General features: G+C 37.5%; 1 protein-coding gene across 2 annotated transcripts in view; it reads right to left on the bottom strand.

Annotated features, from left to right (window-relative positions):
* The window catches only part of ARHGAP5 (Rho GTPase activating protein 5), a 39861-nt gene that overhangs the window by 7528 nt on the left and 16969 nt on the right, over positions 1 to 15364 (bottom strand). For both annotated transcript variants that reach the window (XM_079954367.1, XM_079954366.1), the window contains exons 2-5: positions 10416 to 14290; positions 6591 to 6738; positions 2043 to 2120; positions 138 to 269 (exon numbers count right to left, since the gene is read on the bottom strand). In XM_079954367.1, coding sequence (XP_079810493.1) covers positions 138 to 269; positions 2043 to 2120; positions 6591 to 6738; positions 10416 to 14117 — 4060 coding nt within the window. In that variant the 5' untranslated portion in view covers positions 14118 to 14290. The remainder of the gene's footprint in view (positions 1 to 137; positions 270 to 2042; positions 2121 to 6590; positions 6739 to 10415; positions 14291 to 15364) is intronic.

Below are 15364 nucleotides of genomic sequence, written 5' to 3' on the forward strand. Positions count from 1 at the left end.
GAAGCAGCATAACACATTCCTTTTAGAAAGTGATCAGTATAACATCTTACAGTTATTTCAATTATTTAAATTTTCCAAGACTTGGATTTAATGTTTTAACCAGTAAAACACGTGCCACCAAAAAAAAAATTGCTTACTTGATGCTTCAACTAATTCTGGATGCAGTGAATAAGGAATTAAAGGATCTGGTAGATCTGCAAAGAAAGCTTTCAGAGCTCCTGCCACAGCATTTACTGTCACATCCATAGATTCCAGACTGATGTTATGATCTGTAAAACAACACAAAACAGTATTTTATTAATGAGAGCCATAACTACACATTTCTAAAAATGACGTACTGAACTATAAATACAAATCAGCCATTCACTCAATTTAAATTACCCTGGAATAATGGGCTATTGTAGACTTGTCTGCCATAAGCACTGATCATAATTATCAATATTATAAATCATCTATTCAGATGTTATGAAAATGAGAGACTGCCCTGGGGTTTTATACACTCACACACCAACCATAATCAGCATTATCAGAATTTATCCCCCTTTCAGAGTTAGGAATAGGGACTATATATTCTTACACCATGACTAAGGCTGAAATCCAACATTGTGCAAGCAGACATCTGCTTATACAATGGTACTTTGCATATAGATTGCTGTTCCACAACCCTACTGGATCTAATTTTGTGGAGAGGGGGCATGGGAGGGAGGCAGAGAGGAACACTAACTCCCATCACATGAGAAGAAGTTCATTTTGCTGAGGCATGGACACCACTGGATGTTAGCCTAATTTATTTCCAAAGTTACACACTCTATTTATTTATTGTGCAAGTAAACTCTAACCTGGTACTTGAGAAGAAAAACCTTATGTTAAGGTGGAAATGGATTATTTATCACATCATCAACCTTCACACTTAAAACTGGTGAAGGAGGAGGAAACCACATATTCCAAAGTTATAGGATAACTTTTAAATAAATAATATAGTATATAAGACTAAAGCACTGACTGCCTTCTCTCCAACTCAAACCTTCTCCTTTGCAAGCAATACAAAAAGTGTATTTGTGCTAAATTACAAAAAAATTCACACAGTTACTAATTTTCTGATACCAGAACTGTTATATCATCAAAGTAAAATATTTAGGATACACAAATTTGGTGGAGAGTTAAACCACAAACCTGTGCATCATTAGTAGAAGTGCAAGGTTTTGAGACAACATGAAAGAATTATCATTTTTTGGTAAAATGGAAAATCTGGAATAAATTACTGATTTATTCATCAAATCAGGAGTCCACAAATTAAATGTCCCCGACGGCCAACTATGATTTGTATTAATTAAAAACTCTGCCCCACTCCATATTCAAGGGTGGAAGTTTTGACTGAAACACTTAAATAAAGTACAAAGCAAATCTAATGTCATGTTAAGTTTTGCAGGCACTCAGAAGCAGAAAGTCTTCCTAATCTTCTGAGCTCAGTAACAGAGAACAATGGTTTGAATGCAGAAGGTTCCATGCCCAATTTCTGGCATTTTGAGGGAGGCCTGGGGAAAACTGTCTGAAAGTTTGGAAATCTCATTTCCAAAGAATGAATCCGCTTCACTGTTAGAACCAAATTGACAGTTGTTACAGTAAAATTATGTTTTACTACCTGTACAGCTCAGTTATAGATCAACCACTCAGAATTTTTTGGGGGGACAAGTAGGAAACGGAAGGGGCGGGGTTTTATTTAGATGTTGCTGTTTTTTGATAAATTATTGTGACTTTCAAATTGAATTGGCATATTTTACTGTAATCAACTTTACTGTAATCAACTTGTAGAAAAGCAGGCTACAGATCTAAACAGTAAATGAACAAATTATACAATTACCACACTGCTTACCACTGCATGTTCTCAATACATTAACAGGCAAATCATAATTTGTACTTCATATAACTATACAAATGCACACTCTCCAGCTTCTATGATTATCTGTTTGGAATGCAAAAATTAGACTGCAGGGTTTGATACACCAAAAATTATTTGTGATATGCATCATATCTCCCATTACCTTGATCAAATTGCTTCTGAATGTTGTCTTGATCAGTTTTATTCCCACTAACACGATAGAGACCTTCAGTACATAGACCTTTGGGGGTGGAAAGCAAATGTCACATGGTGATATTTTGCAAACGAAAAGTTATTATTTAAGCATAAGCAAAATTCGTATTAAAATATCTATCACACTCATGAACATGAGTTCAACAAGTAGCCTGTTGAATACTTTACTAGACGGCCTCTGCTATAGAGCAGCCTTCCTATTCTCATACAGAGGAGGGGTCCATTTGGTTATTATGCCAGATGTAGATGAGAGATAGAACACTCCATCCCTCTTAGAGCACTCTACTCACATGCCTGCATGAAACTCCATCTTCATATTTGCGTGTAATTCCTTGTTGCCTGCAGCTAACAGGCTAGGGCTTAAATGCAAGACTTGCACTATTGATTTCTTCAATTAATATGGTTTGATTTCTTGTATATTTGCAATCCTAAGAATGCTTTAAGGAAAGCAACCCTCAGCTTCAATTCAGTGGGGATTACTTCAGAGTAAACAGTGGTTGTAAAAACAGTAAGCTAATTCTAATTCATAGTGCGATTAATCATCAGACTTTTAAAAACAAAACATGCTCTACTACTTGCTCTCACAAAGTTTTATATTTTAATCACCATTAAAAAAGGAAATGCATACATAATTTACAGTCTTAACGACTGTTATGAATAAGCCCTCGTGTCAATGTATGTGATTTGAATTCCCATAATCCCTCTTCACTTCTTCAATCCCACACCCTAACTCACATAAACCTAGTTAAAGGCTTGATACAAGAAAAAATAATTGTCAGCATTTACTGGAATCTACAAAGTCTTTTAGCAAAAACTTAACTAGCACGGACAGGTGCTGGCATTGTAATGCCCCACAAGCAACACTCTTGGCACAGTTTTTTGGTCAGAGGTCAGCAGCCACGTAAATATGGCTTTTGATATCTCCTTGCAAATTACAGATGTTAATGTTCTACTGAATCATGTGTACCAGTCCTTTGGATCCTGACAAACAGACAATATGGTGGCTAAATGCTTCAATACTGGAAGAAGTCACAGATAGTGTCTATGAGAAAGTGGCCTTCTATAAACATAAGATGGGAAATTCTCTGATATCTGAAATGTCTGAGCACCGTGTTGGTCTGGACCACCAACTTTTCTGCCCCACACTTCACATTCTCTCCCTTGTACACAAATAACATGTTGTATTGGTTTATAATGATTTTGTTTGTCTTGTTTAACTGTATTTGGTTATGCTTCATTTTGAAAAATTCTAATAATTAAAAGAACTACTCAAAGAATAAGCCACCTCACTTTACAAATGCTCCTAACTCAACACATATCATATGCACTGAATCACAAAAGGAAATACAAGCTTCATGGGGAAAAAAAGCTGTCAAAAACTGAACACAGGATAGATAAAAAGATGCTTTTTAAAAAAGACTTTTCTTAAATAATTACTAGGTGAAATATTCCAGATAGTTAACCTCTAATGTGAGTCACAGTATTATAGAATTGTAGAGTTGGAAGGGATCCCAATGATCATCTAGTCTAACCCCTGAGAGTGAAGGGAACTCCTAGCATTGGAAGGAGATGGGGGGCATTCCACTGAACAAGACTAAATTCTAAATGGAATGCATTACTTGGTATACCATCCTTAGAAAACTTCAGAATTGGTAGTTATTTAAATGTTAGCTATTATTGCAAGTGTAATAATATAAATGCTAGTTTTCATGCATTCTGAATGTTATTAAAATTACTGACTACTTAAAAATAAAACAATGGAGATAAAGGTTGCTGTTAAAACACTGCTACATAAGTTAGTAAAAAGGTAAAGGTAAAGGGACCCCTGACCATTAGGTCCAGTTGTGACTAAGCCACTTCTGGAGAACCAGAGCAGCGCATGGAAATGCCGCTTACTTTCCTGCTGGGGCGGTACCTATTTATCTACTTGCACTTTGACATGCTTTTGAACTGCTAGGTTGGCAGGAGCAGGGATTCGAACCGCCGACGTTTTGATCAGCAAGTCCTAGGCTCTGTGGTTTAACCCACAGCGCCACCCGCGCCCCCCACATAAGTTAGTATATGCTATCAAATTGAAAAACTTTGCAAGGAAATCTTGTCCAAAACCAACAAAGTGCGATCAGCACCTAAGCAGCTTGAATTCTCAAAATCTAAATTAGCACCTGGGTCAATTGATGACTACAGCTTAATCCCAAATGAAAACTGATCCTACAGAACACTGTTAGAATCACTGTGTTACTTTTTGCTCAGGCCTAGAAGCCAACAAACTGAGTCCTGGGCTGTATAAATCATGCTACCTATGAGTAGTGTAATATATTACATACAACAAGTGTACAATCTTTGCTCCTATACACAGAAATAGTTGAGCTGCCCACTCATTCAGTTATTCAAACGTAACATTTAACGAGTGCACAATGCAGCATACTCAGGTTTACTGCCAGCTAAAGGAAACTATTTCAGCAACACTTATTAAACGAGTCATTGAAGCAATTCCCTTTTACTGGCAACAAGGCAAGACATGCTGGGTCTGCTTTACTTCCTAAAACAGTTTCCTACCGAGGTTTACAATCAATGGAATGAGCTGTGACTGAAAGAGGAATGTTTGTTCATTTTGGCCTCTGTTATTCTTAGAGAAGGTATTGTTTAATTTGATGTAGACATTCACATCACAACTCCATACATGTTTACTCTGAAGTAAGTCCTATTGAGTTCAATGAGACTTACTTCTAGGTAGGTCTGTATACTGGTATCCATAAATGTATTGAATGTTTATATATGAAATAAATGGGGGTTGGGAGGGAACAAAATCTAAGCCACTTAAAAGATTATTTCAGCTGAATTTTTTCAAACCTGCAGCACCTGCTTCAGTCTTGAAGGCATTGTACAGTACTGATATAATTTAATAAGCAGGGTTGCATTCTTCTTATAGCAAAAGGGGAATGCTGTTTGTGCAATGGGACTTGCCACCCCTTCTCCAACTTTAGCATACTGCACCCCCCCCCAGCCTTTCTTGAGTTTGGGGGAATACTCGGGAAAGATCTGGGCTGCAGCACAAAGGGTGGGGGAAGCTGCTCCTTCATGAAGTGGGGCTGAATTGTTGTAAAAGTTCATCAGTAACATCTCTTCATTTCACATTATTTAGCTTTTATATAGCACTTTAGAACAAAGGTAGGCAGAAGACAGAAATCACACTAATCCTATAGATCCCAATTCAAGTTTCGTTGGAATCTTGCATGCTTACATTTGCATTAACAACATGTTTTAAAAGTGATTTTTCTGTATGTTAGATTTCAGTTTTTTCAGCAAACCTAAGTCTGTGGTTGAGGCCAACTGAGCAAAGTCAGGGAAATGTAGTCAGGTAGGGAGAGGAGACCACAAGACAACAGAGAAAAGACCATCAGCAGCATGTACAGGAGTAGAAGAAATCTGCCCTCCTCCGAGTTCCATATTCCAGGAGGCATAAGAACATTAGAAGAGCCTGCTGGATGAGGCCCATGGCCCATCCAGTTTAAAATCCTGCTCTCACAGTGGCCAACCAGATGCCTAAGGGAAGCACACAAGTGGGACAGAAGCACACTGCCACTAATAGTGGAGGCAAAAAGTATCTATCAGATTTAGTCCAGGTTATTTTTCATGAATTTGTCTTATCCTCTTTTAAAGTCATCCACACTGGTGACCATTACTGCCCCCAGTAGAGGTAATGTCCATAATGTACTGCATAATAAATGTACTGCATTTAATATTCTCTATCCACTTTCCCTATGCCATGCATAATTTTACCCACTGCTGCTCCAATCAAACCCTTGATCATTTTGGTTGGCCTTTTCTGAACCTTTTCCAAATGAACAATATCCAGTTTGTGATGAGGCAACTAGAACTGTACAGTATTCTAAACTGTCACACAGTAGGTTTGCACAACAGCACTGTTACATTGGCAGTTTTATTTTCAATTCCTTTCCTATGATCCCTAGCATGGACTTTGTCATTTTTTACATCTGTGGCACACTGGGTGAACATCTTCATAAAGCTATCTATTCTAACCCCAAAGTCCTGTCCAGAGTCAATATGATTTCAGACCCCATGAGCGTATATGTGAAATTAAGGGGTTGTTGTTTTTTAAGTCCAGATATGTATCACTTTACACTTGTTTACAATAAATTGCATTTTCCATTTTACCACCCATTCCCTGAGTTTGGAGCACTCCACAATCTTTATTTTTGTTTTAGTGACCCTAAAATTGTTTTAGTGACAATTCAGTAGCATCAGCAAATTTGGCTACCACATTACTTACCCCAACTCTACAATATTTATGAACAAATTAAAAAGCACTGATCCTTCAAGGGTTTGCTTTGGTAAATATGTGAAAGTATACAGTCCTCAGCGCACACTTGTTATTTCTGTTACCACATAGTATAAAATGATGAGAAGCTAACAAGACTTTTATAGTTAGCTACCAAGAAATAGTAAAATGTTATTGATGCTCCAACTTGTGTCCTACCTGTGTCTTCAATGAAATCCACACACTTCTCAACAAAGAGTGGTATAGGTTTTTCAGGTGTAACCAGATCCTGCAGGGGCATTCCAAAGTAATTACTTTCCCAATTTCTACGAGTTGGTGGATTAAATGTCTTGGTTTTCTTTTTTTGCTACAAGAAAACAACAGCATTCTTAGCCAAGTATGTCACTAATGATAGTAAAAAATTAATAATATCTACATAAAATCATACCTGTAACAAAAGAATCTTAGTAACAGAACTAATTTTGAATATATTAATTTATAATGTATTCAATAAAGAGAGCAAACAAGCTTTTCAACAATGTTAAAATCTTTCTGCACTCAAATTCATACAAGATGATAAAAAGCTACGCAACATATGGGAGGCTAGCTTTGATTGTGTTGTTTTCTGAAATTCCTTTTTTTTAAAGTTCCTTTGTAATATATGGAATATTACTTAGGTATATATATGGAAAGAATGGTAATTTTCTATATTATGGTTCAATGTAAGTATTTTCTTTTTTTAATAAGAAAACAATAAAGGGTAAATTAAATGTTCAAGAATAGGCAGAAATGCCCCCACCCCCTAGCTGCAGCATCTTATGACTGTCTTATCTAAATTGCTGGGCAACCTAGCAGGTAACACTGGGTAGAAAAGGGCTCAATCTCAGATTACAGCATTCATTGTTGAACAGTACAGGAGAATCTGTGGGAAACGTGGAAATGACTATAGGAACAATCCTGTGAAAATGTGGAACACTTTGTGAAGAGCTCGCTTGAGGGAAACTGGACAACTTCCAAGACTTCTGGACTTGGAGAACTCTGGCACTTGCAGGATTCTGTTAGCAACTGGACTTTGCACTTGCTACATAGACTTTGTTTCACTAAGGACTTTGTAAACTGGAACCATCTCTGGGCTCAAAGAGTGAAGACATCTTGTAGCAACTACAAATAATGTGTGTATAGCATGTGCATGTGCATGTTTGCCTAGTAAAAGCAATCTCAATTACACAGTTGCTTCCTGTGCTGTGCCTAACTGCTCAACTGAATATCCACAATACATAGCACTATATGCTTTGGAATACCATATTTAAACTTAAGGGTTTATACAACTGTGGCTTAAGCATCAAGGCGCAATCCATTTTTTGCCAGTTTCCATTTCCAACTGAAGCCCAACAGGCCACTTCTTAAAATGTTTATGACATATCTTTCCTTCTGTGGCATGCTCTGGCATGGCCTTTCAGGACACAAACAAGCAACAGTGGGGAATCTCCCCTTGTGCAAGCAGAATTTCACTTGTGTGCCTTTGGATCCAAGCTCCTATTTCTCAAGACCTACAATGCAAAACACTAAATAGTATGTTTCTATGAGGTGTGATAGCTCCATTCAGATGGGAAATACTTTAAACTGGTGAAGATTAATGATGGTTCCACCTTTTTTCTTTCCCACACTGTACAAAATTAAGTGTCCTCAAACAAATTAACAAAATGACAAGACAATATTAAGCTGTTTATAGTTAACCACAATGATAGCTATTTTAGAGCAAAAAACTATTTACAAAATTTCCTGCGTTCTCTATAATAATACTGTAAAGCAAGCCAACACTATATCCATTGCACAGATCTGAGGTTAATAAATGATGTCTTGCATTTAGGCCAACATACTATTCACCAGCTCACATTGGCTTTCTTTTAGAAATATCTGCACAAACATTTTCCCATTTTTGTGATTATTATTTTAAAAGCTTCACTCTTTGAAATGATCACACCTACTCATTTTGTTAATGTTGTAAGAAAGGGCATCATTCAACATTACTGTTTGGTACAGGAACTGAAGGAGAACCATTTTGTTGTACTCATGTGGAAAGATCTGAGGCTCATAGAAGATGTTGAGGAGCCTATTGGTAGCTGCTGGGAGATTATCTCACATGGCTCAGAATGGCATCGCAGCAGCTACCACTAAACTAAACTCATATTTGACCTTTTTTGCATTTTGCTAGGCTGTGTGTCAATTCTGATGTTCGTGCAAAGATTTGCATGAACAATTTCTTAAACTACTGTACAAGGCAGAAGTCAGGATAGGTATTAATGACATGCCAGGATTTCATCCTAATTTTTACTCAAATAACCTCCTCAGTAAATCATTTGCAAACCAATTGCCCTCTCCCTTTCCAGCCCTGGGAGGAGCGTGGGGAGCATTTGCGTGACACACTACACACTGCAGCCGACACACTAACATGTCGTGAAACACAGTTTGGAAAGCTCTGGCTATGGGTTACAGAAACTTTGTAAAATGTGAAAGTTTACAAGGAAGTAGTAATACACCAGGTTGACTCCATTTCTTAGGCAACCAATAACCAGTGGCTGCTTTTTCCACTGCTTGAGCTGAAGCAATTTCTGCAAGTAGTGTAACAGCTGTAAAGGTTGATTTCAGTATTTTATACAGATATCCTTCTAGTATCTCCTACTCTATCAATGCTGTCCAGAAAACTTTGCCCAAAGAACTTCTTTTATATAAGGATATAATCAGTACCAAGACAGAGCAATTCTATAAAGCAATTCTAAAATCTGACAGTTTGCCTGCACTATATATACTTTTAGAATTATTACTCTAAACAATATTTAATCTTTTTTAAACTGCTTCTCCGTGCACAGGAAATATTAGAAAAACCAGAACTAATCCCCACGAAAGTCCTTCGGGGCCAATATCTTTTCAAAACTAACCATACAAGCTACTAAAACATGTAGAAAGCTGGCAAAACGTTTTATCTGCAATGCACACTTTTATTCAGTAAAGTTCTTCAACTGCCTGTGTCAAATAATTATCTGAAGAGACAGCTAAATAGTGTTATAGGCAGGTTTTGATGCAGGGGTTCCTCCCTGCACAGTACTCTTTTGCATACAACACTCTTTCCAAAAAGTGCGATCACAAGAGTTTCACAAGTTGATTGCCCAAAGATTGCACAACAACCTAATATGCCCAATGACAATATACATCTATATAACAACACTGTATCCTGGTTATGTATAAGACTCACAGCTGGCCACTGCCAGGACAACACAACACTGGACTAGATCTGATCTAACACAACACAAGACCATAAAGGAATAGCTGATAATTCACAAATAACTGTATTACAATTTGAAGGGAACAGTTTCTCCTCCCACCCTTTCCACATTCAACATACAAAGTTCACAAAACAGTTATTTCAAATGTTGACCTCACTGACATCTGAAACGCTACATATTTATTATCTTTACAATGGCCAGTAATAAAGCACTGACTATGCTAAACCTGCTGTGCACTGAATACATGCTGCTTTCTAATTAAAAAACAAATCAAAAACCTGAGCCCGACAACAGCAGTGCATTCACCAATAGGAGTAACATTATCCTAGTCACTAAAATATGCCAGTCTGAATAGCCTTCTATATAAATTTGTCAAATCTAACCAGAAATATAGCTGACATTCCTAGAAAGATTCTGCGATATGAAACAAAGGCATTGGGTTGTAACCAAAACTGCATGAGCTGAAACAATCTATCCCTACTCCCCACTCCCCTTTATACCTCTGAAAAGCTTCTTCAGGCATCAAGGGGACCTACCAAACAAAGCACCCTGAATCATCCAAGGAAGAGAAGGAAAATCACCCCAAATCAGACTGAGGACTCTTGTGTCCCTTTGATGCAAGATCCCTCCATCCAATTTTCCTTGGGGCCTTTTCCCAGCCAGACAATGCAATCAACATTTGATAAGGCCAACTTGCACAACTCCAAAAAGAACTTAATGCATCGTTAAAATAAAAAAGTTAGTTTAAAAAATGTCTTACTTTTTTGTCTTCTTTTACTTTCTGAGTTTTCTTCTTCATCTTTTTGTCATCTAACTCTTGATCTGATGTAATAGCAGGGTTATCAATGCCACCTTTCCATGTTTCCACTGGGGACAGAAGGGGATCTTCTTCACTGCCACGATGTCTTCCTTTTCTTTTAGTTTTAGATGTTGTAAAAGCTTCATCATCACTTGCATCTGAATGTGCTCTCCTATAATAAGATTTGGCTTTGATGAACAGTGTTTTAGATTTGTATTTGTATTTTGAAGGTCTTCTTTCGCCGTGGGTCTTTGACATTCTGTCAGGAAATCCATTTTCTTCATCTCCTTGGGTATTATTTATAGTAAATGAGTTTCGAATTTTAATCATGCGATTCTGACTATCATCTGGAATTGCGTAGATATCATCAGTAACACCTCTGTGCTTGAAAATGGTGTCTATAGGTTCTGCATAATTATCAGATTGATCAAGATCATCAGATGGTGCCAGAGTTGTTCTAGTTTTTCTTGGCTTGCCAATACCTGCCTCAATAGTTTTTAACAGGTTTGGGTCTAGTTTTTTCACATTGGGCTTGAGTGCAACTGGTTTTGGCTTTATTGGAGGAGGCACTTTATGGTTGCGTTCATGATCGTGACAGTTAAGTGGTGTGCTATGAACAGGGTATTCATTACCTTCCAAATCGAATCGATCTTTTGGGATAAGCTGTACATCATCCCCCATAGGGCTGTAAGGAGGTGGGGCTTCAGTATCATCTTCTGAATCTGGATAGTAATTGTACGTAAGAGCACCTCCTCTGGGAGAATGCAGGAAAACATCCTCAGTTGTATGTGTTGCCTCTCTTGTACTATCAGACATATAAGAATTTTCAATCATGTTTTTCTTCTCTAAAACGTCACTGAAGAACAATGTGAAAACCTCAGTCTGACGATGATATTGAGATAAAGAATACAGAGCTGTAAATTTAGCTGTAATCTCAGTAGCTATATGTTCACCTTCCGTCATTAATTCTTTGATAGCCTCAATCTCAAAAAAGTCTGCCTGACTATCAGTAACAGCCACCAATTGGACAGGAATCGTATCTTGTACTTCTGAAAGAAATGCTCGAAGCATTCCCATAGATGCCTTCCGTTTAGCAGAGTAAACTAGTATATACCCATGAACAAGTTCATCTTTTCTTACACCAATTGAAGAATGATATGATAATATTGTTATCTGTATTCGCCTCCGTTTTTCACCTATAATTTTATCCAGCATGAGGGAATTATTCTGGCCAGCCTGAGCAGCACTACAGGAATGAGAGTCAAGAAAGGGTGAAAGAATAAGATCTACACTGAATGGATCTCCACACATGGCACACATTACAATTCTCAAATCAGCTTCCGAAAGGTCTTTAATTGTAGGAACGGGACTTACAACATCAAAATTGTGTTTAACTGCTTCCAAAACTCCCCGCAAAGCTTGTTTTATTTGAGCCTCATTAAATTTACGTGGGTAAGTACCAGCAGGCACATCTATAAAAGGACACTGCAACTTGTTTGCCAATTGCTGTCCTTGGTGTCTCAAAATCGGCAAGTGCTTGCTAGCACTGTCTCTTTGATTAGCCAGTATTAATGTAAATGGAAGACTGGCCATATATTTGTCTCTTCTTATCTGAGATGCTTCGGTCCTGATTTTAGTGATCGACTCTCCAATAAAAGCGAGTGATTCAATTGAATTAAACACACAGAAGCATCCATGTGGTTTGAAGGCAGAAGTCCATAAGTGACTTAGAAGATAAGGTGACTTTGCATCAACTGGCCTAAGATCAAGTTCATATATCTTTCCATCTAAGGCATACTCGTCATCCGTGGATTGAGTCCGAATCTCATTTGCCAGCTCTTGTGCCAGACCATCTTTACCCAAAATGAAAATATTAACTTTATCAATATTGGCACTATCATGATATAAATTTAAGCGACCGTGGTCCAATTGCAAGAGGCTTCTGGCAAGCAACTGTTCTACTTTAATGTCCATACAGTTTTGGCCACTGAGACAGGTTTCTTTAGTGGGATGATATACAAACCCTATGTGTTTTAATAGAAGAGATTCTCTATCAGGTGCAAGTTTCTGTAAAGCTTTGTATCTAGGCTCTTCACTCAGAACTGCATGAATTTCACTCATTTTATCAGAACTAGGTGTTGCATTCAAATCCAGGTCATAAAACAGTTCTGAATGCTCAAAGAGCATTTCCTGAAATTCCTCTTTGGCTTTTTCAACAATTTCCCGTTGATGTCTACTATATACTTCTCTACTATCTGCCTCTGTAATATATTTAAAAGCTTCATCCTCCATTACAAAACACATAACTTCTTCCCAGGGTTGCCCAGGAGAAATGAACTGTATTTTTTCAAGTGTTTTTTTGAACTTCTCCTTCATTTCAACTCTCCTTTTTTCTGATATTAGATGCTGCACGTGGTTTTGATAGACTTTTTCCGCTTCTAGCGTGCTCAAAAGGTCAAATGGAATTCTCCTGTCATTCACTTTATCTATGTGATCAGTTTCATCCCAGGGTGTTTTCTCCAGCACCACAAAACATAGTTGGAAATCTGGCCTTTTTTCCATTAATTTCAAAGCTTCAGACCAGCTCAAATGCTCAATCTCTTCAAGATTTGACAGAAGTGTGTTAAAAGCTCTTGGTAATGTATTGATGTATTCATCTCTTCTTTTTCTTATATGCTCTTGCTTAAGCTGCTCTATGTGTTTTGAAAATGTATTTTTGGCCTTTTTTGTTCCCTCTAAATTAATGTATTCTTCATAATCTGGGTGATTTTTCAGTTTATTACTAACCGTTTTCCAAGTGGCATGATAGTCTCTCACAGTCTGAACAAGTTTCTCAAATTTATCCGTTGAAGTCACAACAAGTTGCCTCTGTGTTTTATAGGCATCCAGATAGGGAATTATTTTAGGCTTACCCCGGGTTTTATCCATCATTTGTACCAGTGCAGTAAAACACGTCTCAACGTTGACATTGAATCTTGCTGATGTTTCTACTACCAGAAGGTTCTTCTTATTTGAAGCAAATGCCTGAACCTCTCGTAAATAGTGTTCCACACATTCATCACATTTAGTTGCTGCTATTATTATAGGCTTTTTAGATTTTGATAGCTGAACATAGAGGTTATTCACAAATTTAAGTTGGTCATCAAACTTCCTATTGCATCCTTGACTTACATCAATGCATAATAAAAATCCATCAATGTTTAGCTTCCCTTCAGGCATTTGCTTTTGCTCAAAGTCTTGCTCCAATCCAAGCTGATCTGTGCAAATATACATAAGTTTTTCTGCTGACTGCAATTTGGTTGCAGCTGCACGCTTTATATATGGTTGTAAGTTCGTACTCCGATGAGGCAGAAAAGTCTGATCATCAATGAACTCAGTCTGTTCAATAACATGAATCTTGCAATCTATTCCATCCTCTCCACATTGTGTTACGTCACCCCAGTACAAAAAGTGATCATTATTAACAACTCGTCCACCAAAGTCAATTGTGCTAAGCACAGAGGTATGTTCGGGGTAATATTCATCTGCTTTTGAACGCACAAATCTATTGCACAAACACGATTTCCCAACTCCACAGTTCCCCTTATCCTTTTCAGTCCCCGAAAGTCCAATCACACTAATAGCATAGGAAGGGGGACGAGGCTCTTTGTTCTTTGCCATCATAGTGTTCTTCTCATCCTTCTGTAGTTACCAACACAACCAGCTGTAGTGTTCATTCTTAAAAGTGCTTCTACACACTAAAAATTTATCTCCAATTTTTTAAAGGTATTTTCAGTTCTTCTTGGATTCTCATGCTTGCAATAAACTTATATGTTCAGATCAAGTGGTGCATATTTCTGAAAGGGAAAGAAGAAACACTCTGTTAATTACAGTTACCTATAGGTCTACTTTCAATGTTTCAATAAATTCAAACACACACACCTGATGCTTTTAACCAAGTTAGATATATAAAAATGGGTATGTAGCTCACATGTCCACACTTAAATGCACCTTACATGCATTTAGTGCTCTTATTTTAAGCACATTTACATGAAGAACATGTTCCATCAACATCAATGGCACTTGCTTCCAGTTAAGATCCCTGATCAAACAAAGGCAATCCAAGGAAACATACACGCAATTATATGTGGTCCAGTGTACTGGGGTCCAAGTAGGATTCTGCTGCTCAGAAAGAGTGGTCAATACTCATCAGTGCACTTATAATGCTTATACAATAATAACATGAACCCTATCCTGCAATAATTAAATAACCAATGTAAAGCTAACCATCCACTATGAACTTGTCTGGGAAGATAGTCACATAAAGCAGAATGAACGCAGACAGTTTCAACACACAAAGCTCTTTCTACTGCAATATTGCACTGATTTCAACTGAACTTATTTCTAATTAACGGCATTTAGAAACGGAACCTAAAATATGTTTAAAACGCATATGCTTCAGCATGGGTGATTTTTCTCTCCTTTCCAAACAATGAGGTTTCAAAAGGCAGAAAGTTAGCAAAATAAAATTATTATTTTTAAAAAAAACACTTCAAACAGAAACCTGGGGAATATATGAATAATTACAAACATTTAATAAATCTAACTTCCAAGTGTTACCAAATAAACAGTATGATGACCAATGACATCATTTGATCAAAGTATAAACCTCCACAGGAAGTGTGTGAGGGGAATGGAGTTGCAGTGATAACCTCCTAGCAGTGGTGCTACATTAACTGGGACAGGGCAGGAAAACGTGGACACAAGGTTGGGGGAACTCTGGGTGGAGATGGTGATACCATTAACCTTGTTAACACCTCAGCCCACCTACTGCCATTCTACTCCCATCCCCATGTGCCTCTGCAAGACCTCACATAACTGACTCCATAAATAACAGATTATTAAAAGAGTCTGATGTTTATGGAATGAAG

This window comes from Podarcis cretensis (genome assembly GCF_951804945.1).
Source record: "Podarcis cretensis genome assembly, chromosome: 1".
Classification (NCBI taxonomy): Eukaryota; Metazoa; Chordata; class Lepidosauria; order Squamata; family Lacertidae; genus Podarcis; species Podarcis cretensis.